This window comes from Puma concolor, chromosome A3 (genome assembly GCF_028749965.1).
Source record: "Puma concolor isolate L17-30 chromosome A3, mPumCon1.1.hap2, whole genome shotgun sequence".
Taxonomy (NCBI): Eukaryota; Metazoa; Chordata; class Mammalia; order Carnivora; family Felidae; genus Puma; species Puma concolor.
The window spans coordinates 50,477,851-50,502,677 of NC_141669.1; the positions used below are offsets into that span (position 1 = coordinate 50,477,851).

The 24,827-nt window shown below is 44.4% G+C and overlaps 1 protein-coding gene across 4 annotated transcripts in view; it reads left to right on the forward strand.

The window, feature by feature from the left end:
- SLC4A5 (solute carrier family 4 member 5) overlaps positions 1 to 24,364 on the forward strand; it is a 110,140-nt gene extending 85,776 nt beyond the window's left edge. For 3 of the 4 annotated variants that reach the window (XM_086700812.1, XM_086700811.1, XM_086700814.1), the window contains 9 exons: positions 2,973 to 3,086; positions 4,507 to 4,668; positions 5,416 to 5,594; positions 6,869 to 6,941; positions 11,044 to 11,112; positions 11,731 to 11,904; positions 17,391 to 17,546; positions 20,297 to 20,364; positions 22,396 to 24,364. In XM_086700812.1, coding sequence (XP_086556938.1) covers positions 2,973 to 3,086; positions 4,507 to 4,668; positions 5,416 to 5,594; positions 6,869 to 6,941; positions 11,044 to 11,112; positions 11,731 to 11,904; positions 17,391 to 17,546; positions 20,297 to 20,364; positions 22,396 to 22,561 — 1,161 coding nt within the window. In that variant the 3' untranslated portion in view covers positions 22,562 to 24,364. Of the gene's footprint in view, positions 1 to 2,972; positions 3,087 to 4,506; positions 4,669 to 5,415; positions 5,595 to 6,868; positions 6,942 to 11,043; positions 11,113 to 11,730; positions 11,905 to 17,390; positions 17,547 to 19,142; positions 19,228 to 20,296; positions 20,365 to 22,395 lie in introns of all 4 variants that reach the window. The other variant, XM_086700813.1, reaches the window with a different exon arrangement.
- Positions 24,365 to 24,827: the final 463 nt, after the last annotated feature.

A 24,827-nucleotide genomic window follows, 5' to 3' on the forward strand; every position in this document is an offset into this window, starting at 1 on the left:
ACAAGCTGAGTAAACAATAGAGTGCTCACAACCCAAATGCATCCTCAAGACAAATTCCCCCCCTTCCACTTCCAACTAGATCATATCCAAGTCACCTCTTACATAAAAGTTCTAGAGCTATGATTGCATCTGAGAATGTTGATTTCTTGAAGAATGAAATATAATTCATATAATAGGAAATTTTTTTACCCAAACTTTTTCTCCCTCAAATTTCTTACGTATTACTCTGTTGCCTCCTGGGATTTAGTACTGCAGAGAAGGATGAGATTATACCATTGCATATCCATCAGATTGGTAAAAATATGAAGGTCTTGAGGGATAACAAATGTTGGAGGTGAAAAGCAGGTGAGAGTGTAAACAGGAACAAGCAATTCAGAGAGCCAGTGGCACTCTCTGATGGAACTGAAGATGAATATGATTTTCCAGTGGGCATTTTCACTCTCAGGAATACACCCCAGAGAAATTGTCACATGTGTGCAAGAATGCTCTTAGAAGCATTGATTTTTAAGAGGAAAACAATGAAAATAATCCAGATTGATCTATCAACAGGAGAATGAAGACAGAAATGGGCAACAGTCATAGGAACATAAAGCAGCAATGCATACACATAGACTACAACCACATGTATCCATAAGGAAAAATAGCTCCAACACAAGGTTGAGCAAAGAAAGCAAACTGCAGAATATTACAAATAATATGAAACCATTTATGTAAAATTTTTAAACATGCTGGGGGCTCCTCCTGACCAGCTCAGTAGGTAGAGCATGTGACTCTTGATCTTGTGGTGATGAGTTCAAGCCCCACATTGGGCATAGAGCTTACTTTAAAAAAATTGTTGGGGCGCCTGGGTGGCGCAGTCGGTTAAGCGTCCGACTTCAGCCAGGTCACGATCTCGCGGTCCGTGAGTTCGAGCCCCGCGTCGGGCTCTGGGCTGATGGCTCAGAGCCTGGAGCCTGTTTCCGATTCTGTGTCTCCCTCTCTCTCTGCCCCTCCCCCGTTCATGCTCTGTCTCTCTCTGTCCCAAAAATAAATAAACGTTGAAAAAAAAAATTAAAAAAAAAATTGTTTAGCACATTTTATTTATTAAAAAAATGTCATATTTTGTTTAGAGCTGCATACATATTTAGTAAAAGTATAAAGACATTCATGGAAATAATTAAATCCAAATTCAGAGCAGTGGATCTGTCTAGAGAGCAGGGACAGGGATGCCACTGGATGACAGAGAGGCATCGACTGAATGGCTATATTTTCATTTTTAAGGTAGAGTTCACAGCTGTTTATTATATATACCTTCATACTAGGTTAGACCTAGTTTATGGCCTGCATTGGACTGCTTTACCCTATTAAAAAATGGCAAATTCATATGGTTTAACTTAATAACTTTTTGATATGGATGTTGGGAGTATTGCAGAAAGAGAGTTGTAAATGTGCATACTGCTTGGTTCTGCCACGACCAATATTTTATCTGCTTGTAGTAATATTAAGCTGTTATTGATTTTCAACTTTTAGAATCAATTCACAGATAAAACACAAAAAAGCATATGTTTATGGAAGACAGTATGATTGTTCTCAGCCTTGACAATGTGAAGACCAACATGGAGGAGTCACAGATGAAAGAGGATGGTGGGGTGGGGGCAGCTAACCTCACATGATGGAGCATGAGAGGGACTGGCAAAGTCAGCAGAAAGAGAGGTTTAATTTTATAACTTGGAAGTACAAAGGAAACCCATAGAAAGAGGTTAAAAATAACTTGCAAAGCTTGGGAATGAGGAAAGGGCAGGAAGGATGGTTGCAAGTAAGCTAAATCTTTATCAATAGATGATGCTTTAAATTAGTAAATCAAAATATAAAAGTATAGCATATTAAGTTTTTTAAATGTTTTTATTTTTTATTTTTTTTAAGAGAGAGATACACACACAGAGTATGAGTGGGGGAGGGGCAGAGAGAGAAGGAGACACAGAATCCTAAGCAGGCTCCAGGCTCTGAGCTGTCAGCCCAGAGCCCGAAGTGGGGCTTGAACTCATGAACAGTGAGATCATAACCTGAGCCAAAGTCGGACGCTTAACAGACTGAGCCACCCAGGCACCCCAAAAGTATAGCATATTAGATAATGACATGGAGGAAATCACCAGAACAACTAAAATCAAGCAGACATATGGATATATCTGAAATGAGGACAGGTGCGTAGGGGACTTTGCTTTCTACACTCTGTGGGTTTTTAATTAATTGTATATGTTATTTTACTAACAATTTTAAAGAAGAGTAGGGGGTATAGGGAATGCATTCAATGTGTCATCCATCGCCTGCCCCTGCCCTTCCTAACTTCTTTCCCTATTGTTCTCTGGAAACTGCTACCTCTGAAGAGATACAGACAAGGTGGCAGTGTAGACATTGGTCAGGGGGCAGGGGGGTGAGGTCAGGAACCTGGCTAGGATGGGCATCCTGAGACGGAGCAAGAGGGTAAGGACTTCTCATGGATAGAAGGTCTGAGAGCAGACAGGGGTCCCCAGCAGAACCGAGGAGCTCCCTCCCAGCCCAGGTGGCAGTACAGCAATGTGCCACACATTCTCAGGAGCTAGGATTTCCGTTAGAGTTTAGCCTTGCCCTCACCACCCCTTATGAGTTCAGACTGTCATACCAGGAAATATCTTCAGCGATGGCTACCATGCCATGTGGATATAACACTTCCCACTTTCACTAATGTATGCAAAGCCCTCTGAATGTGTCAGCGCTCACTTATGTCTATGTGGTAGGTGCTGTCATTATCTGCATTTTGCAGATGAGGAAAGTGAGAATCCAAGAGACGATATGCTTCCCCAAGGTCACACAGCTGGCAAGGGCACAGCCAGGATTTGAACCTAGGTCTGCTGACTTCAGAGCCCAAGTTCTTAACCGTTCTTGTGCTGCTGGAGGACTCAGTCCTTCAGGAAGCAGGAGGGTGCTTCATTCACTTGTCCATCTCCTTTCTGCAGGTTCGGGCTCTGGTAGCAGACTTTTCCATTATCTTCTCCATCCTCCTGTTCTGTGGAATTGATGCCTGTTTTGGTCTGGCAACCCCCAAGCTGCATGTGCCCAGCGTCATCAAGGTTTGCTCCTGGCCCCTGCTCCAGGCATTAACTTTGCCTGCCCACCAGCTGCAGTTATTTTCCCCTCTATGCTGATCAAACTTTCATATACTCTTAGCCAAGCGACTTGTGGGTTCTCTGTGTATGCTCCGCCCTTCCTCCCCACAGCCTCGGCGGTGGGGCGGGGATGGGGGGGGACGGTGGGGGGGTCCCTTGAGATGGTAGGCTGGGGACTTATTCACAGTGAAATGTTGCAGTGTAGCCACTGAAAGGAGAGGGTACTGAAACCCACCCACCAGCCTGGCAGAAGCCCCCCCTGATTTCCATTTAAGGGTCTACAATCCCATGGCTCAGGCAGTCTATAAGCAGGGCCACCTGGGGTCTACTGAAAATGATCCCTTAGAATTCCTATTCTCAAAGTGTGGTCTCCAGACTAATATCACATTATCACCTGGGAACTTACTAGAAATACATATTCTCAGCCCCACCCCAGACCTGTGGAATCAGAAGGTCTGGGAGTGGGACCCAGAGTTCTGCACTTTAATAAGCCGTCCAGGGCTTTCTGGAACCTGCCAGTTTGAGAATCACTGCTGCACAAAGTCCCAGTCAGTCCTGAGTTGGTATTTGTTCATGGCTAAACTCAAGCCCTGCTCCCTCACAAGGAGCACCATCCACCTGCACTGGGCTTGGAGGTTCTAGAACTGACCCTCCCTGCCTTTGAGGGCTTGACCTCCTCGGTATTACTTCAGGGCTCCTAAAGTAATTTAAACACAGAAAGTACCTCTTTCTCTTAGATAAAACAAAAGATAAATTTCAGCCCAGCCCCTGCACAGATAATCCCTTGTTTCTTTTAAATATGAAATTTATTGTCAAATTGGTTTCCATACAATACCCAGTGCTCCTCCCAACAGGTGCCCTCCTCAATGCCCATCACCCACCCTCTCCTCCCTCCCACTCCCCATCAACCCTCAGTTTATTCTCAGTTTTAATCCCTCATTCTTAATATGCAAGTCTGAATTAATGTTTGGTGTTTTACAGAGCATCCTATAATGCTCCCCAGACAGGTGACTCAGAGGAGAGGCAGAAGCGTCAGGCTCTGTATTCTTGCCTGTTGGGTCTCATTCTCGCTTCTTGTTATCTTGCAGTTAGTGACTGCAAGCTCTTTCCCGGCAGCCTCTGGCTCTGCACCTCCCCATTCCCAACCAATCTCAGGGCGGCTGCCCCCAGTGATCTTAGTTCAGCAGACACCATGTCCTTCCCAAGCCTATCTGCCTCCATGGTCTCTTTAAAGTCGCAGGTGCCTAACATCTTGAAAGGAAAAGATTGCACTCAAAAAGCACCCCAGGTCGGGGGTGGGAGGGCAGGGAGAGTGGGGCCCCAGACAGCAAGTGCACTGGGACAAAGGAGAGAGGAAAGTGCCCTTTCCATTTGTTCCGCTCAGCCTACGCGGCCTGACCGAGGTTGGTTCGTGGCCCCCTTTGGGAAGAACCCGTGGTGGGTGTACCTGGCGAGCATCCTGCCTGCCCTGCTGGTGACCATCCTGATCTTCATGGACCAGCAGATCACAGCTGTCATAGTCAACCGGAAGGAGAACAAGCTGAGGGTGAGGCGGGTGCTAGGAGCAGGAACACCACTTCTTTCTTCCCACAAAGTCAGAAGGAAAAAGAAGGAAGATGGTGCTTCTGTCAAAATTTGAGGCCATTTACGAAACAAGATATGAGGTCAGAAGACTGTGGAGCTCTGGTGCATGTGTAGGGAAATGTGACCTCCAGATGTAGGTAAGGCCACCAGAGCCAGGGTGACTTGATCCAAGGATCAGGACCAAGCCCAGGGTGGGCTACTGGGCACAGGCTCCTTGTTTCTCCCAAAGTAACCTTCTGGCTCCATGCTTCCTGACAGGAACTTGGGAGTCTGAGCAGATCCTAACAGGAAATTTTGACCTAGAACCATGAGGCAGAAGAGAATCCTAAGCCCTCCTGGCCTCTGCAACTCCCTCCCTGCCTCTGGGTTTGAGGAGATTTGGGCTACCCTCTCCCCCATCCCAAGACCTACCCCAGCCAAGGTCAAGAACTACAGAGATATTATGGCCACTGGTAGGAAAACTTCTTCCCAAGGACCCAAGCCCAAGGCCTCTCCAAGCCTGAACACCCGTCTCCTCACCTTCCTGTGTCCCTTCCCTGGCTCAGCAAACCCTGGGGTTGGGGAGGCCTGAACACTACAGGGTAGCAGCACCCTAAGAGTACCTATTGAATGCTGAGGGGAGCCTTTGAACCATGTTCCGCGAAATGGCTGCTTTGGGGAGATTTCTATCTCCCTCACCCCATACCAACCCTCCCCCTGCCCCATGCAGAAGGCTGCTGGCTACCATCTGGACCTGTTTTGGGTGGGCATCCTCATGGCCCTGTGCTCTTTCATGGGGCTCCCCTGGTATGTGGCAGCCACGGTCATCTCCATCGCCCACATCGACAGCCTCAAGATGGAGACGGAGACCAGTGCCCCTGGGGAGCAGCCCCAGTTTCTGGGGGTCAGGTAGGTGGGGAGCAGTGACGGGACCGCCTGAGCAGGGGTATTGATTTTGGGAGAAGGGAAGCAGATGTTGCTTTTTTTTTTTTTTTTTTTCACCATCGAGGTATCTGGGCTAAAAGGGCCCTGCTCGGACAACCCAGGAACTGCAAGGATGGGAGTAATATTCCTGAGGGAGAGAGGAAGGAGACAAAAATTCAGTTCTAAGTAGTGTTTTTTTGGTAATGGATTGCAAACAGTATCCCACCACAGTCTGTATGCACACTGACCACTCACCTGCATAGGCTACTCAATGTCTCCACATTCCCCTCTGACCTGTCCTTTTGTCTCCTCTTCTTCAAGACCCCCACTACCACTGTCTCCCAACCCCTCTTGTGGGTACAGGTCCTACCCAATTCCCATTCATCCAGAGAGTCTTCCCAGGACCACTGCCACTCCCTAGACTGTGGCCCATGGCCTATCACTTCCATTCCCTCAATCCTCCTTCTCTCAAGTCCATGTGAATCCCATACCTGTTACAGGCAGGCATGTGCCTCTTAGGGGCTCTGGGGTGAGCCCACACCAGACACTGGCTGTTCAAAAAGTCTCTCCTCACTACCGTAGGATACCTGGGCTACCCAGCTTCCCTGGGGTGAGCCTTCTCTGGTCAGGGTAGGGGTCCCTCCTGGACCCCTGAGCCCTAGAGGACTGGGCCTGAACAATCTGCCCCCCCAGTCCTCAGTTCCCACTTGGGTTGTGCCTGGGCCTGGGCCTGGGCACTCAGGAAAACATACCTGCTCTGCCAGGCCCCCTTCCTCTGATTCCAGCAGCCAGCAGCCAGGCCCCCTTCCTCTGATTCCTCTTAGTCATGCCCTACAAATGTAACATCTTATTACAATCAAACGGCAGGGATAATAAGCAATGTATATCCCATTTCATTCTCACAGCAACTCCCAAGGCAGTTGTCATTATCTTTCTTTTGCTGAGGCTGAAGACATTTAGGGCCTTTCCTGATGCCACTTAACTACACATCCAAGTCAGTCTGGCTCAAGTACCTCCACTGTTAGTCACTGCACTGGACAACCTCCCAAATGCCCCTACAAACTGCCTTGGTCAGGGCTCCTCTCCTCCCATGTACCTGTCAGCTGGGCCCAGGCAGCAGGTTTATTCTCTGGAATGGGGAAACAAGACAGAGGCTAGGGCCTTGGACACAACCTTTAGGTGCACACGGAGGGCCAAAGGGCTAGGATGGTGATGGGGCATCTCCCAGTCCACCGTGACCGTGTGCCCTTCTCTTCCAGGGAACAAAGAGTGACCGGCACCATTGTCTTCATCCTGACGGGCATCTCTGTCTTCCTGGCTCCTATCCTGAAGGTAAGGCTCTATACCCTATCTCAGAGCCCTAGCCACCTGAGAAGGCACTGACTTGATGCCTGAGTTGGGGAGAGGGTCGCCACATGAACCCTAAAAAGGAAGGACCCAAAGAGATATTTCATCATCATCCTTGTTTTCTGGAATGTTGCATTGCTTATAATCGGCACCAGGCAAACCTCACTGATCTTTTCCACCTTTCTGGAGGGCATTCTTCCCTCAGAAAGTTTGGCCAAGTTCCATCCTTGCTTGGATCAGAGCTTCCCAAGCAGGTTATGTTTTCCACGTTGTGATTTATGGCTCACTAGATGCCTCTTTGCTCACCCATTTTCTGAAGTTTAAAACTTACAGAGGGAAGCCTTTTATAGATTATCTTGCGGCCTGTTCTCTGCTCCTCTTCTTACATCTCTTGGGAACATAACTGATTTTTCCCTACATAGTTGGAAGCTCCTTTTGCTCATGTCCCTCCAGACCAATTGGAAGAGATGAAATCAAATGGGAATATATTCAGAGCCTGGGTCCCCAGAACAGTTTCTTTCTGCTCAGATGTCTCTGTCCAATTCAGCAACTCACCTGTTGTATTCATTTGCTACCATAACACAATTCCACAGACTGGAAAGCATACACAACACTTACTTTCTTACAGTTCTGGAGGCCACAAGTCCATGACCAGAGTGTCGCCAGGTTTGGTTTATTCTGAAGTTAAATATGGGGCAATGTTCATTATTACTCTGGCCATCATGGAAAAGTTTCCACGAGTCTACAGAGCTCCAAAAGCTCTGGTATCATCATTGTGTTCAATGACAAAATGATCTGAAAACTCCTACCCAAGTTCTTTTATAGTAAGAGTGGAAAAAATACAATATCATTTTATTCACCACCAATTAATCTATTTGATACATTTTATAACAGAGAAGACCTATCTAGATTTTTCTTGATCATAAGATTTAGGATTTCTCATTTGATTGTATTAAGGTACATACCTTTTTGTTTTGTTTTATTTTATTTATAGTTTTGTACTTTTTTATGAACATAGGCTTTCAGAGGAAGCCAACAACTTTACACACACTTCTTCAGAGACTGATTCCACCCAAAACGGCTCCTGGGAATGAGAGCTGAAGAGTGTCTTTGAGACAGACCTTCCCCATCACAACCTGACAACTATCTTATTCAAGAGTCTTCCATCTTAACCAAGCAAAAGAAAATCATCTCTAACAACAGCAACAGAAAAAAGAGATAGGCTTTCAAAACAATTGGTTAAGTGATGAAAGCATTATCACTAGCTGACACCAGTACTAAATACTACATTAAATTTAGGTGAAAGAAGAGATATTCTGTATAACCAGTTCAAGAAAACTATGACTTAACCCAGATCTGAGGTCCTAGATTTAATCCCAGCATTTACTTCCAATAAGAAAAATTTTCCATAAAGCTTACTTAATTTTCTGCAACTCTATGTTTGCCCGTGCCTGTCAAATTAGGCATAGCTGAGTACCTATCAGCCTCGGAGAACTTATACTGGAGGGCTATCTACCCAAAACATACTTTAGTTGAGATCTTTAATTCTTGTTTATGTAGCCAAAAGAGGAGAGGTCTCCTGGGTGCTGCAAATTTTAAAGGATCCTAGTTATCGGTGTTTCTATTTTTATCAATGTTTCTAAGTTGGTTATTAACTCTACCTTTGTACCAGTTCATCCAGTAGAATTCTGCTCTAAAGGCTTCTCAAATTTTAATGTGTATAAAAATCACCTGGGAATCTTGTTAAAGAAAGATACTATTATAATACTGTATGTTAACCACACTGGAATTAAAATTGAAACTTAATTTTTAAAAAAGATACTGAGGGGGTGCCTGGGTGGCTCAGACGGTTGAACGCCTGACGCTCAGGTCACGATCTCGCAGTCCGTGAGTTCGAGCCCCGCGTCGGGCTCTGTGTTGCCTGCTCAGAGCCTGGAGCCTGTTTCACATTCTGTGTCTCCCTCTCTCTCTGACCCTCCCCCATTCATGCTCTGTCTCTCTCTGTCTCAAAAATAAATAAACGTTAAAAAAAATTTTTTTTAAATAAAAAAAAAAGATACTTATTCAGGAGGTCTGGGTGAGACCCAAAACTCTGCATTTTTAACAAGTTCACAGGTCATTCCAATAACATTGGTCCAAAGACTACACTTTGAGCACTAAGGAATGAAATCTCCCCCTTGGTGGATGTATACTAATTTTAGACAGTGATTTTTACTGCTAGAGGACTGGTGTTAATCTTCAGCCCTTTCAACACCAATATGCAAATCTTTGGTTATCTTGCCACACAAGGGCTCTGGGGGATGAGGAGGCCATGTTATCTGACAGGCAGCATAAATGATTTACTCAGTCCATCCCAAACCCTGAAGGTTTGTCTTGTTTCAGGTTTTGCTTGCACCTTGCCACTACTGTTCAGTACTGTAGATTTCAGAAGTCTGCCTCAGGGGAGCCTAGACCATATCAGTAGCTCCCCCTCTGAGCTCCATGAGTTGTTCTCATGGTCTCAGCCTCAAATTATATGGGAGGGCTGTGATGTCTTACGTTTGTGATCATTGTTGATTCCTCCAATAGAGGGTAGAAAGTGGACCCTAGAGGCACCTTTTTTTTTTTTTTTTTTTTTTTTTTTGTCACTGTACTGTTTCATTAATACTTGAAAAGAACCTGTCTTTGGGCATCCAAGGAATATTTGTGCTAATATAGAATTTTAGATCACAGCCCATCACTGGCCAGAGTGTGATGTCATGGGCCTTTGGGATTTGCCAAGAAAGCTGTTTGAGCTTACAAGTGACAGGACAGGAGATAATTTACTAGGGTTGATAGGGGACTTTAGGACCAGACACTGGTAACTGCAAATTATCTAAGAGTTAGCCCAGTTCTCCTGTTTGATGTGGTTTTCACACAGGGAAGTTTTAAGCCATCTAAATTTGTGTTACTACAGACAGTAGCTAAGTCTTTTATTTAAGATTTTATTTCTCTCTCAATTGCTCCCACACTTTGAAAATGATTAGGACAGTGTTGTTCATGGAAAGTTTTTTTTTTTTTTTTTTACTTTGTTTCGTAATTAGGCAAAAATCTTATCAGCCATGTACAAATGGAATGATGCAATGGCCCAGGTTTCCCTTCTTTACTTTAAGATCAATGTCTTGAATTAAAGTTTATGCTTTATAGGTCCAAATCATAGTTTGTGTTTAAAAACTGAACCAAGTCTAATTTATTTTAGATATGCCCAATTTATTTTAAAAGAGCGGTTATTTATTCGGTTGGATTTATGGACATCCTAAATGGCATCTAAAAGTTGGGTACAGGACTTGTGTTCTGCCACATGTTCCAATATGACAACCCTGGAATCGAGGCAGAGTCTTGTTCCCAATGGTAAGCCCAAGGGGCAGATAAAGGGAAGGATGAAAGAAGCAGAAACACAGCTTAGACAGTAGAGAAATACCTCAAAAGCTTCTAAAGAGTCATAATGATGTCTGTAGAACAGTGTGAATGATATGTATGATCCCATTTTTTAAAAAGCTAACAAACTACCTATGAGCATGACTGGAAGGAAAAATGCCACCAAACCATATATACATCTGTTCTGCTTCTTTTTAAAATCCAATTGTGTGTGGTATATGATTTTTGTTAGTCAGCAGGTACTCTCTGCTAATGTGGGTCAGCTCACTAAAGGTTCCCAGAGCAATGCAGCTTTTTTGGGGTGGGAGGCAGTCTTCCGCTGGGGCTGGAAGTGGAAAGAAGCTGACAAGAATAAACAGGGGGGGCTTTCTATGGAGCTTTCCCATGTTCCAGAAGGTGTGTCTTCAGCCAAAGCATATGGCTTCTGCAGGCACCAAAAGAGAGCAGCCAGGCTGGAAGAGCAGCTGCACAGAAAGAAGGGGGCAGGTCAGCCCTTCCCATGACACTGGCTCCAGATCAGTGCTCAGAGGCTCAGTTCCCCAGAACATCCCACTCCTCCATGGTGAGGGGCAAGCTGAGGGAGGCCAGGCTGCCTGTGACTTGGCAGGCACTGTCGTGCAGAAGAGGGCAGCCAACAGCCTGCCCCTGGCAGAAGCTGGGTCCAAAGCTCCACATCCCTGTCTCATTTCAGTACATCCCCTTGCCCGTGCTGTATGGAGTCTTCCTCTACATGGGCGTGGCCTCCCTGAATGGCATCCAGGTAAGGTTCTCCCCACTCCAACCACCGCCAGGCTGATCGGATGGAAGTCAGCTGCCATGTTGCCCAAACCCCAAGTGCTTGCTTTCCCAGCGCCGTGGAAGAATAATGGTGATAAAGATACTGCCATTTACCGTGTGCCAAGTAAAATAACTATATCGGGCACTTTATAGGTCTTCTATAGTGAAATCTATATAAATAGGTGCTGTGTTACCTATTTTACAGATGAGCAAATAGGCTCAGGATTCAAAACCCTGATGGGTCTGACTCCAATGAGCATTTCACTACATCTCTCTCTTCTCTAAGGCAACTCTGGCGGAAGAAAACATTTTGTTTTGTTCTTTATTTACCGTGATGCACCAGATGTCTTGGATAGTTTGTGTTGCAATTAGTTGCATTTTCCTTGAATGTGCATAGTTTTCATTTATGGCCTGCTCCTCGGGCAGGGCTCAGGCCCCCCTCCCAGACCTCCAGTACCCTCCGGTGCGTCCTTAGTACCGACGAGGGTCTACCTTCTATGAGACCCTGCCGCAGCACCCTTTCCCCCAGTCCCAAGCTCCCAGCAAGGCCACCTCACTCAAGGTGTCCCCACCACCTGGCTGAGCCTTGCACTCTCAACAGTTCTGGGAACGCTGCAAGCTCTTCCTGATGCCAGCCAAGCACCAGCCAGACCACGCCTTTCTGCGGCACGTGCCCCTGCGCCGAATCCACCTCTTCACCCTGGTGCAAATACTCTGCCTGGCGGTGCTCTGGATCCTCAAGTCCACGATGGCCGCCATCATCTTCCCGGTCATGGTAAGGTGGGCGTGGGCTCCCCATCCTGCTCAGTGGATTGGCCCTGGGCAGGTGTCCGCGGGGAGGTCCACCGTCGCAGATGGTCTGACTCTCTCAGGGTCACAGAGGCAAGCACGGAACAAGATTCGCATCGTGAGTGCAGGCCAGACGGAGCAGCGTGGGGGGGGGGGGGGGTTGCCAAAGTGGGGGGAGGATGGTCCCCTGCGGGGGGCGGGCCCACAGGCCTCCACCCAGCTCAGTTTCAGGCACTCAGCAAAATGCAAAAGCCCACCAACCTACCGGCTCTGGGATAGAATGGAGAAGCTGGGCAAGGTCAACAAGGACACAAAGTCCCCACTGTCAAAATTCAAACCAAGTGCAGAGGAACACCTGTACTAAATAAATATAACTCTTTTAACTATTCAAAATAACAATTTGAAAAGATAAGTGGGTGGGGAGGAGAACTAGAGCCAAAGAGTAAGAATTTCATAGTCTAATGTCACGAACGTGAGGTTTGGTGAAGTTGTGGAAAGTGCAGGAGATTCTTTAACTATTCTTGAAATTTTATATAATCTTGAAATTATTCCAGAATTAAAAGCGAAAAGAACAGCCAATAACATGTTGCATCTGGCCCCTAGATAATCCCACCCAGGGGAAGTGGCCCCAGGCCCCTGCTGGGGCTAGGGGGTGGGGGGGGGGGGAGGCGGTTACTGCTGGAGCCTGTGGGTTAGTACTTAGGGAAAGCCCTGGGTGGGCCCCAAAGCCTGGCAGGGCCAGACTAGAGGCCAAAGTGAGGATGCAGAGGTGGGATTTGTAATGTGCTTGCCTGGGATTCTCAACCCTGGGTGACCACTAGAATCACTTGGGAGCTTTTTAAAATTGTGTGCCCAGACCTCACCCCAGTTCAATTAAATCAGTATCTTTTGGGGAAACCCAGGCATTGGTATTTGTAATATACCAGGTGAGCATAAATATGCAGTCAAGGAAAGGGAAATGGATCCTCCCCAATGGAGCCCTCATGGGGTTCAGTGTTAACAAGGAGAAATGAAATTATAGTCACAATTAGCATGTATGGAGTGCTGTTTCATTTAGTCCACACTAGACCTGAAGTACTATTACTAATCCTACTTTACAGGTGAGAAAGCTGAGGCTCAGAGAGCATGCATAAGTTACCCAGCTCACATAACAAGGAGGAGCAGAGCCAAGATTCCCCTACATTCCCTTCATTGATTTTTTTTTTTTATTTATTTACACGCAGTAAAATTCACTCTGTGGTTCTGAGTTTTGACAAATGCACAGAGTAGTGGTTCCGCAACCACAGCCATGATAGAAAATAGTTCCATCACCCCTAAAATGCCCTCATGCCATTTTTTTTTTTTAATATATGAAATTTATTGTCAAATTGGTTTCCGTACAAAACCCAGTGCTCATCCCAAAAGGTGCCCTCCTCAATACCCATCACCCACCCTCCCCTCCCTCCCACCCCCCATCAACCCTCAGTTTGTTCTCAGTTTTTAACAGTCTCTTATGCTTTGGCTCTCTCCCACTCTAACCTCTTTTTTTTTTTTTTTCCTTCCCCTCCCCCATGGGTTTCTGTTAAGTTTCTCAGGATCCACATAAGAGTGAAACCATATGGTATCTGTCTTTCTCTGTATGGCTTATTTCACTTAGCATCACACTCTCTAGTTCCATCCATGTTGCTACAAAAGGCCATATTTCATTTTTTCTCATTGCCATGTAGTATTCCATTGTGTATATAAACCACAGTTTCTTTATCCATTCATCAGTTGATGGACATTTAGGCTCTTTCCATAATTTGGCTATTGTTGAGAGTGCTGCTATAAACATTGGGGTACAAGTGCCCCTATGCATCAGTACTCCTGTATCCCTTGGATAAATTCCTAGCAGTGCTATTGCTGGGTCATAGGGTAGGTCTATTTTTAATTTTCTGAGGAACCTCCACACTGCTTTCCAGAGCGGCTGCACCAATTTGCATTCCCACCAACAGTGCAAGAGGGTTCCCGTTTCTCCACATCCTCCAGCATCTATAGTCTCCTGATTTGTTCATTTTGGCCACTCTGACTGGCATGAGGTGATATCTGAGTGTGGTTTTGATTTGTATTTCCCTGATAAGGAGCGACGTTGAACATCTTTTCATGTGCCTGTTGGCCATCCGGATGTCTTCTTTAGAGAAGTGTCTATTCATGTTTTCTGCCCATTTCTTCACTGGGTTATTTGTTTTTCGGGTGTGGAATTTGGTGAGCTCTTTATAGATTTTGGATACTAGCCCTTTGTCCTATATGTCATTTGCAAATATCTTTTCCCATTCCGTTGGTTGCCTTTTAGTTTTGTTGGTTGTTTCCTTTGCTGTGCAGAAGCTTTTTATCTTCATAAGGTCCCAGTAATTCACTTTTGCTTTTAATTCCCTTGCCTTTGGGGATGTGTCGAGGAAGAGATTGCTACGGCTGAGGTCAGAGAGGTCTTTTCCTGCTTTCTCCTCTAAGGTTTTGATGGTTTCCCGTCTCACATTCAGGTCCTTTATCCATTTTGAGTTTATTTTTGTGAATGGTGTGAGAAAGTGGTCTAGTTTCAACCTTCTGCATGTTGCTGTCCAGTTCTCCCAGCACCATTTGTTAAAGAGACTGTCTTTTTTCCATTGGATGTTCTTTCCTGCTTTGTCAAAGATGAGTTGGCCATACGTTTGTGGGTCTAGTTCTGGGGTTTCTATTCTATTCCATTGGTCTATGTGTCTGTTTTTGTGCCAATACCATGCTGTCTTGATGATTACAGCTTTGTAGTAGAGGCTAAAGTCTGGGATTGTGATGCCTCCTGCTTTGGTCTTCTTCTTCAAAATTACTTTGGCTATTCAGGGCCTTTTGTGGTTCCATATGAATTTTAGGATTGCTTGTTCTAGTTTCGAGAAGAATGCTGGTGCAATTTTGATTGGGATTGCATTGAATGTGTAGATAGCTTTGGGTAGTATTGACATTTTGACAATATTTATTCTTCCAATCCATGAGCAGGGAATGTCTTTCCATTTCTTTAAATCTTCTTCAATTACCTTCATAAGCTTTCTATAGTTTTCAGCATACAGATCTTTTACATCTTTGGTTAGATTTATTCCTAGGTATTTTATGCTTCTTGGTGCAATTGTGAATGGGATCAGTTTATTTATTTGTCTTTCTGTTGCTTCATTGTTAGTGTATAAGAATGCAACTGATTTCTGTACATTGATTTTGTATCCTGCAACTTTGCTGAATTCATGTATCAGTTCTAGCAGACTTTTGGTGGAGTCTATCGGATTTTCCATGTATGATATCATGTCATCTGCAAAAAGCGAAAGCTTGACTTCATCTTTGCCAATTTTGATGCCTTTGATTTCCTTTTGTTGTCTGATTGCTGATGCTAGAACTTCCAGCACTATGTTAAACAACAGTGGTGAGAGTGGGCATCCCTGTCGTGTTCCCGATCTCAGGGAAAAAGCTCTCAGTTTTTCCCCATTGAGGATGATGTTAGCTGTGGGCTTTTCATAAATGGCTTTTATGATCTTTAAGTATGTTCCTTCTATCCCGACTTTCTCAAGGGTTTTTATTAAGAAAGGTGCTGGATTTTGTCAAAGGCCTTTTCTGAATCGATTGACAGGATCATATGGTTCTTCTCTTTTTTTTGAATCCCACTTGATGGTGAATAATTCTTTTTATATGCCGTTGAATTCGATTTGCTAGTATCTTATTGAGAATTTTTGCATCCATATTCATCAGGGATATTGGCCTGTAGTTCTCTTTTTTTACTGGGTCTCTAGCTGGTTTAGGAATCAAAGTAATACTGGCTTCATAGAATGAGTCTGGAAGTTTTCCTTCCCTTTCTATTTCTTGGAATAGCTTGAGAAGGATAGGTATTATCTCTGCTTTAAACGTCTGGTAGAACTCCCCTGGGAAGCCATCTGGTCCTGCACTGTTATTTGTTGGGAGATTTTTGATAACCGATTCAATTTCTTCGCTGGTTATGGGTCTGTTCAAGCTTTCTATTTCTTCCTGATTGAGTTTTGGAAGAGTGTGGGTGTTTAGGAATTTGTCCATTTCTTCCAGGTTGTCCAATTTGTTGGCATATAATTTTTCATAGTATTCCCTGATAATTGTTTGTATCTCTGAGGGATTGGTTGTAATAATTCCATTTTCATTCATGATTTTATCTATTTGGGTCATCTCCCTTTTCTTTTTGAGAAGCCTGGCTAGAGGTTTGTCAATTTTGTTTATTTTTTCAAAAAACCAACTCTTGGTTTCGTTGATCCGCTCTACAGTTTTTTTAGATTCTATATTGTTTATTTCTGCTCTGATCTTTATTATTTCTCTTCTTCTGCTGGGTTTAGGCTGTCTTTGCTGTTCTGCTTCTATTTCCTTTAGGTGTGCTGTTAGATTTTGTATTTGGGATTTTTCTTGTTTCTTGAGATAGGCCTGGATTGCAATGTATTTTCCTCTCAGGACTGCCTTTGCTGCGTCCCAAAGCGTTTGGATTGTTGTATTTTCATTTTCGTTTGTTTCCATATATTTTTAAATTTCTTCTCTAATTGCCTGGTTGACCCACTCATTCGTTAGTAGGGTGTTCTTTAACCTCCTCATACCATTTCTATGCAGACAGTGCCTCTTCCCACCCCTGTCCCTAGCAACCACTATTTTGTTTTCAGAGCTAGGATTTTCAAAACCCAGGTCTGTCCATTTCCCTAGATCTACTTGCTCTCTAGAAAGGGTCAGTGAGGACCCAGAGTTAAATTCAACTGAATGGTTTTCTCCCTGATCTCATTTAATGACCAGTTCTTGGTAGTGAAGGGGCAATATTTATAACTAGTTACTCTGAGCCCATTGAGTCTATTGAAAGGCCAGTATTTAATCTTCCCCAAAGTGCACATGTGTTTTCCCTTTAATTCGTTTATCCCGAACAGAACCAAACTTTCTAGACTTTACTGTAAAAACTCCTGATATCCCAGTACACTTTATTCAGTATGCTTTATACTTTGTTAGCAGAGAGATTGGCAGCTCTCAGAAATAGGGACAGTGGGTCTCAAAATGTGATCTTTGATCCAGAAATATCCATATCTCCTGGGAACTTGTTAGAGATTCAGATCCTCAGGCCCCACCCCAGACCTGCTGAATGACAACCTCTGGGGGTGGCACCCAGCAGTGTGTGTATTCACAAGTCCTCCAGGTGTTTCGATGGAAGCTCAAGTTTGAGGACCACTGATTTAAAGAATAACTGTAGTTCTTTAGTCCTTGGTCCTCAGCTGCAACAGGCTCCCTCCCCTGGGTCACTGATAGGCTTTGTTAGTCAACTGAGGAAAGACCAGATGAGAGGAACCAAGCTGGGCAGAAGGTGAATGATGGTTTGTGGGAGCTCTGAGATGGCTCCAAAGGCACCAGAAAAAGTCCCTGAGTATAGCTGACTGAGAGAGAAAAAACAATATCTGACTTTGGGGCCTTGAGCCCATGTTTTTCTCTGAACTCTCACCACAGATCCTGGGCCTCATCATCGTTCGAAGGCTTCTGGACCTCATCTTCTCCCAGCATGATTTGGCCTGGATTGACAATATCCTCCCAGAGAAAGAGAAGAAGGAGACGGATAAGAAGAAGAAGAGAAGGAAAGGGGTCCCTGAGGACAGTGATGAGGAGGTGGGGAGGACGTGAGGCCAGGGTCAAGGGAAAAGATCAAGAAACCCTCCCTCCATTTCTGGCAGGGTCAAGGAGGAGGTAGCTTCTCAAGTGGTCAGCTGTGATCACCTGGGCCTAATCCAGGATGAGCTGAGGCTTCTCCTCATACTGGTGTGGGGTGCTGAGAGCTTGTTTGCTTATGTGAATATTCTCAGGGAGGGCCACAGTGAATGAACCACCCCCCCCCCCCAATCCAGGGAAAGGCTGGTTGCCACGCCCACTCTTTCCCATTTCTGTGAGTTTCTGGGGCCATTATCAATAGCAGTGCAGGTCCTTGATGGAACAGGGCAGAAGACTCAGCTCCATCATGGAGATTATGAGGACTGATCTCCAAAGAATAGAGCAGACCTCAGGGGAGAAGTCGGATGGGTACCCACATCAGTAGACTAGACTCCTGGACAAGTACTGGGGGACAAGGTTTGCTTGGCCTGCCCTTGGGGTATTAGGGAAGAAGGTGGGGGGGAGAGGCTATGTCCTCACTGAAAGGAGAGTGGCTACATTCCTCAGATGCTGGGGACCACCTGGTTGCCCCATCTACCCTTCTTCTCTCATGCTTCCTTCCCATCCCACCCCCAAAACACCCAGGGAGTCAAGAGACAGGAAGCCAGTCCAGAGCTTACAGTAAATCACAAAATGTTAAGCAGGAAGATTATCTAGTTCAAGTGCTTATTACAGATGATGAAATGGTCCCCCAAAAGGGAAGTAGTTTACCCAAGATGGACATATGGCTAAATGTCTAAAAGGGAATTAAGAAAACTGTTCCTGACTTTGAATTCGATCATTTCCAATATGCTAAGCTACCCATGCCATCTCCTCACACCATGCCTGTCCTTGCATTCTCCCAGTTTGACCTGAACCCACATTTCTGCATCTATCTTGAACTGTTCTAGTGATTTTGCCTTTTGCAGATCAGAGCTGTTCACAGACAGATCCTTGATTAGTGGCAATCAAACCCTCTTCTGATGGTAGTGATAGACCCAAACTCCCCTTGTCCTTAATTACTTTCCCCTTCAAGAGGCCCATCATTCATTCACATGTTTTTCATTGGTGATTTAGTTGGTTTGCAAAGATAGGCTTGAGAACAAAGAAACGGAGAATCTAAGTGCCTTTTAAAGACAAATACTTATTCTTTCATTGATTCATTCAATAAATATTTGAGTGGCTACCACGTGCCAGGAACTTCTGCAGGGTTGGGGAAAAGCATGAAAAATTCAATGGAAAAATGGGATTCGATTTACATAAATTCATTTTACACGTGTCTTTACAGCAACACCAGCCATTGTGTGAGATTCACTCCCAAGAGATTGGTTACTCTAACAGTTGGAACTGTTCTGATCAATAACGTTCCTGGAAGACTTCTGTCTTGTCTAGGACAGCAGGCTAACTATGATTGCCCCTCAGCGGGCCCCAGGGTATTTGTAGCACCTCCTAAGTGTTTAGATGTAAAGAGGATGGTGGTTGGCACACATTGTGGTGCATGTATTTTCCATCTTGGCAAGAAAGCCAAAGCTGTTGTATTGCTGGTGTTTATCAGCTTTTCCCACTGTTTCTCTCCAGCCCCAGTTCCCTCCTCCCTCAGTTATAAAGATTCCCATGGAAAGTGTCCAGTCAGATCCCCAAAATGGTATCCACTGCATTGCCAGTAAGTAAAACACATGGTGTCTCTCCCTTCCTACTTACTACTAATCCTCCAGCTCTTCCTCCAAGGAACTTTCATCTTTAATTCAGGGGGATCTAATAATCTTAGAAGCTAGAGGACTCCTGTGGTAGGCAGAGTTCAATGAGAACTGGGTCACAAGGACTGAGACTTCAACCAAATAGAAACCCAGAATCAAACCCTGCAGACGCCAGTGATCAATCTTCACTTCCATTTGGGCAAAGTCCTTCATTCCTTCCTTTCCCCTGGTGCCTCCTGATGTCTATGGCACTACCTGGCCCTCTCTTGAATCATTTCAGACCACATTTACCCAATCCTGAATCCCTGAGCCTCCCATGTTTTCCAGTGGTTATTGAAAATGATTGGGAGTTCAAATCCCAGCTGAGTTGTCTCCTTTAGAGAAATAGTATAGCATTGGGATCACAAATTTTTGTCAGAAGGGGAGGTTTTAGTGGTTGGGCTGTGCTTCCATATGAATCACAGGTACCTTCCTCCTGCTGAAATGGAGGCTGTCTGGGAGAGATGGGGCTTTGCTTACGAAGATCCTGGGGCATCTGTGGCTGCCTTTACCCCCTCCCAGCGTCAGCGCCCTCCCAGTGCACACTTCTGTCAAGACAACATAGCCTTGTCTGAGAGTAATCAGAAAGATTCCACTTGAGTCCTGACCCCAGTGCTCCTAATATAGGACTTGCCACCTTTTCTACAGGACCCAGATTAGAATCCTGCCAGGGCCCTTGAAGGGCTTCCCATCACTCTCTGTCAGAGGTACCTTTCCTTTTTTGTTTCTAATTTTCCTTCCTCCTTGCCATTTGTATATTTCCATCACCCTTTCTCACTCTTCCCTGGCCCCGCCCATGCCTCACACCCACCTAACCTGGCTGAGAACCGTCTGGTGAAGTCACCCATCCCTGTGAGGCCCCTGAATTTCTCTTGTGTAGTGTTGGCCATAGGGGTTAGAGAATAGGAAGGAGGGTGAGGGAGGCACTGGAGAAAGGCCTTCTCCAGTATGGTCCTCAAACCTGCTCCACAACTGACATTTTAATTTTCCTGCCAGGAAAAAGATCTTCCAGTTGGAGTTACTCATTCTGATTCTTCCTTCAGTGACTCAGACCTTGACCGAAGGTAATGGCCATGAGGTAGACTCCTTGGGTTTTAGATAAGAGACTAAGCAATGGCCTGGAAGGCTGAGGGCTTAGGATTTCTCAGGCTAGCCAGTGTCTCAGTAAAGGCCTTTGCTGGTCCACCAGAAGTGGAGAGACATAGTTATTGGGGTCAAGTAACAAGTATGACATAACATGATTACAATATAAAAGGTACTCAACTTTAGAAAAGGAAATTTTTACAGAATACTACATAGAATGAAAACTGAAAATACTGGGGGAAAAGAATATAGAGAAAAACTACACATTACTTAAGTATAGATTATTGAATGCCAGGATAAAAGCAGGTCTAAGAATCAAAACACCAGGTACTCCAATACCAGTGGAATAAAGTAACAGTATGGTTAATTAGCAAAGGGCAGAAAGGCTATCAAAGAAAGCTATCTAAATATCAAAGATCAAGTGGAGGGGTACCTGCCTGGCCCAGTCAGTGGAGCAAATGACTCTTGATCTTGGGGTTGTGAGTTCAAGCCCCATGTTGGGCGTAGAGCTTACTTAAGAAAAAAGATTAAATGGAGGTAATAGTCAAGAAAGGATTCCAGCCCATTTCCAGGAGCCCCTCTGCCAAATGTGATACCTTGGCATTCTGAATGAGAAGCCATGAAAAAAGTGGGGCAACCTGATGACTGAAAACACAGAAGTCTCGAAAATGGAAAAGAGAAATCCAGGGGCAAGAAAGTCGGCCTCAGTTATTACTGGGAAGATGGTAGGGCGCTCCTACATAGTGCTCTAAACTGGACAGGAATCACTGTACTACGTCACCCATGAGCAAAAGCACAGGCTATCCCAAGTCCAGAGGCAGATGAATCTCCACACTCAGATGGCACTCATTCAAGAGATTTTAGAAAACTGAGAAGTCAAGGCTGTTCCCACATTGCTAGGATGAGAAGACAGATCTCACTGTAACAGCCTCCCTAAGCAGCAGACCCAAGGCCCAGGGGTATCACATGTCCCAGTTATATCTCTGCCTGGCTTCTCATCCCACCCCTCAGGTTAGGATTCTACACCATTACAAATGCCACGGATTTTTAACATACGAAGGTGTTAAGAGAAAAGCAGTCTATCTGGATCTATTTTCATTTTTAAGTAGCCTACACCAAATTGAATCTCTGTCCCAATTTCAGTCCATGGAGAGAAAATCTGGACCAGTATAGGGGATTTTCAAAAATCTGTTAAATTGTACAAAACCTGGGACAAGATCAGAAATGGAGAAAATTTGATAATTGGTGATGGCACCTCCCAACTATCCTGGTGTTTTACCGTATCTATGGAAGTAGGTGGAAGCAGAGACCACTAAACAGGATTCTCTGTTTCAGTGGCGGAAAAGGCTCAGCAACACGATCTAGTTTAACAAAGATTAAGCATCTGTGATCCACCAGCATGATGCTTAATCCCTGGGGATATACAAAGACAGGCCTATGAACAAAGACATACAGCACCATGTGCCAAGAACAGTGGAGCGCATGGAAGAGAAAGGTCAGTGTCTAAGGGAGGGATTTGCCTTATCTAGAGAGTCTGGGAATGATAAATAGGAGTCTGCCAGTTACAGAGTAACGAAGAAAAGAGGCAGAAGAAGGGCATTTCAGGCAATGGGAACATGCCTGAAATACTATTTGAAAATACACACACGGCGAAGACTGCTGGGATAAGCAGGCCATCAAACTAGAAGTAATCAGGAGTGCAAACATAAAAGGCCCTGTCTGCCACTGAGGAGCTTGGATTCTAACTTTTGGACAGTAGGAATCACAGAAAGACCTGTGATCCAGAAAGTTCACCTTAGCAATAATGTGAAGACCAGGCTGAAACTCATGGCGAGACTAGCTAAGCAACCACAGCTGAAGGCCAAGTGCAGAGGATGCCACTCATTCCCAGGACGTGTTAAGAGTTCATAAGCAAAGACAACTATTTGCACTAGAGCCTGCCCTGGGGCATAGCAGTTGAAAACACCCAGTACTAGATAAGTCACTCTTCCCTCCCTCTTTTTCTCATTCAGCATCACTTTGCACTTCAGAATTTCCTGTCCAGCTTCACCTGCTTTCAACTACTCACAGAACCCAGTGTTCATGGTGCCACAGGTGAAGATAGAAATGGAGTCAGACTGTGACTTCACAGATGTGGACAGATATGGAAGAGAAACTGACGGCGAGACCACCCTCTAGGACGCAGCTTCCCCCAGATGTGGTTTAATCTTCACTGTGGAAGGACATGGTTTAATCTTCATTGTGAGGCCGGGGCCGAATCCCTGAACTTCCCTGTGCCGGTTTCCTTATTTGCCAAACCGAGGGGTCACTCCACTGGATAAAAAACTGACCTGTGGGTGAAAAGTACTACTTATGTGCAAAGCTATCTCCTTTTTGTAGTTATGAAAACAACAAAGGAAACATACTTTATTTTAAAATGCCGTCCAGGATAGAAATTATAACATGTCTTGAAATGAAAAAAAATGCTTGCCTCCCCAAATTATAGCTAGGATAAAGGGGCAATAGTAAATTTTTATTAAAACAAATATCAATTAGATTTTTTTTTAAGTTTAGATTTTAAAGTATCTAGATGGTCTTGAAAGAACTATTAAAATGCTCACACTTCAGTACACCAACGGTGGAAAATTTGTTTTGCAACTTGGCATTGGGAAGAAATATTTCAAAGGTCCTATCTTTCCCTATCTCATTCAGTTTTCAAAGGGTCATTTGTCAAGTCTGAACCATCTGCATGCATTGTGGCCTTGTTCCAGCACAGAAGTGTGACTGGAGCTTTCCCAGATTGAAAAGCCAGTTGTGAAAGTCTGTTAATGAAAGAACCAACACATTAGAGTGGGTAAATGTTTCTAAAATAAAATTGTTCTTGTTAAAGTGAAACTTCAAACCACATGTTACAGCAACAAAATGACCCTTTAAATTAATAGCACTGGTTTTTCACATCCAGAATAAGATTTCTTTACACCTTCAGGGAGACTCTTCCTACAAGTTTTCAATGGCCTGATTCCCAAAGTCAAACTCCCATCCACATGACTGCTGCATGTTAGGCAGAGCTAATGTAAAATATTAAATTATAACTTTGCAGTATTAGATTACTACTTTAAAGGAATGATTAGAAGCCAAGTTGGATAAATTAATGACGCATTAGTAAAGAAGCATGAAACTTACTATCAGTCTGTCTTCAATCCCCATTTGACAAACATCAACATTGTTTATTTAACACCTACTATGTGCCTGATAGCCGCAATGCATCTGACATTTACTGTCTCCAAAACAACTATGGATTTGAATTTCAAGTAAATCTCTTTGGTTAGTCGCCACATTTACTCAAGATTACAAATGCAGGTGCTTTTTTCTTTATTCTTTTCTATTTTTTAAAGACAAATGACACTAGATCATTAACATTTGGGTACTAGGACAGCTAATTGCCTCTGCGATCTTCAGAGCCTTGTACAGTGCCTGGTCCATGGAAAAACTCTCAGTGTTTATTAAATCTCAGAGCTCCTTTCCAAGGGATACTGCCAAGAGGTAAAGCTCTAAGCCTCTCCCACTTGATCACAGCAGAATGACTAAGCTGCTCACTAATCCAGAACCATCCCCTGAATTTAAGTGCAAATTCTGTATCTTCATCTGCACCAATCCTGGAAGAGCTACAATCTACCCTTAACATCTATTTTAAAACTTGGCTGATTTCCAATGGCACTTTGTCCAAATTAAACTGTAGAAATGTTATGGATTCCGGAGTAAATGTGCTTGATTAATCAAACAAGTTGGAAAACTATGATGTTAGTTTTTTGTTGTTGTAAATTGATCACTGTAATTTCCACCTTCTATGTCATTTATATTTTGTACACACATGAACATTGTAATTTTGATAGCTTTTAACAGGTTGACATATTGTTACTTCTCCTTGCAGTAGGTCAGAACTATTTTCCCATTTGTAACTATAATTCAATAAAACTTAATCCTGTCTGCTCATCTTGCAAACTATCATCTTCTTACATCTCCAGAAAACTATCAAAAGAATAAAGGCAGGGGCGCTTGGGTGGCTCAGTCGGTTGAGTGTCCGACTTCAGCAGCTCAGGTCATGATCTTGCAGTTTGTGACTTCAAGCCCTGCATCAGGCTCTGCTGTCAGCACAGAGCCCACTTCAGATCCTTTGTCCCCCCGACTCTCTCTCTCAGAAATGAATAAACATTTAAAAAAGAAGAAGGCAGTTGGCAGAAGAACAAGGAGAGAATAAGTCAACTCAAGTAAGTAAGTAAGTAACTTAAGTAAGTTGACTTACTCCCTCCTTGTTCTTTCTCTTTCTATCTCAAGCTGCCTGGAACAGGAGCTATATCATCTGCCTGCTTGGAAGCCAAAATACCCAGTCCTGGTAGAGAAGAGGATACACAGGCACCTGTCCCAGACTCAAAATGCGCACAGCAAACACCTTCCAATCTGTCAA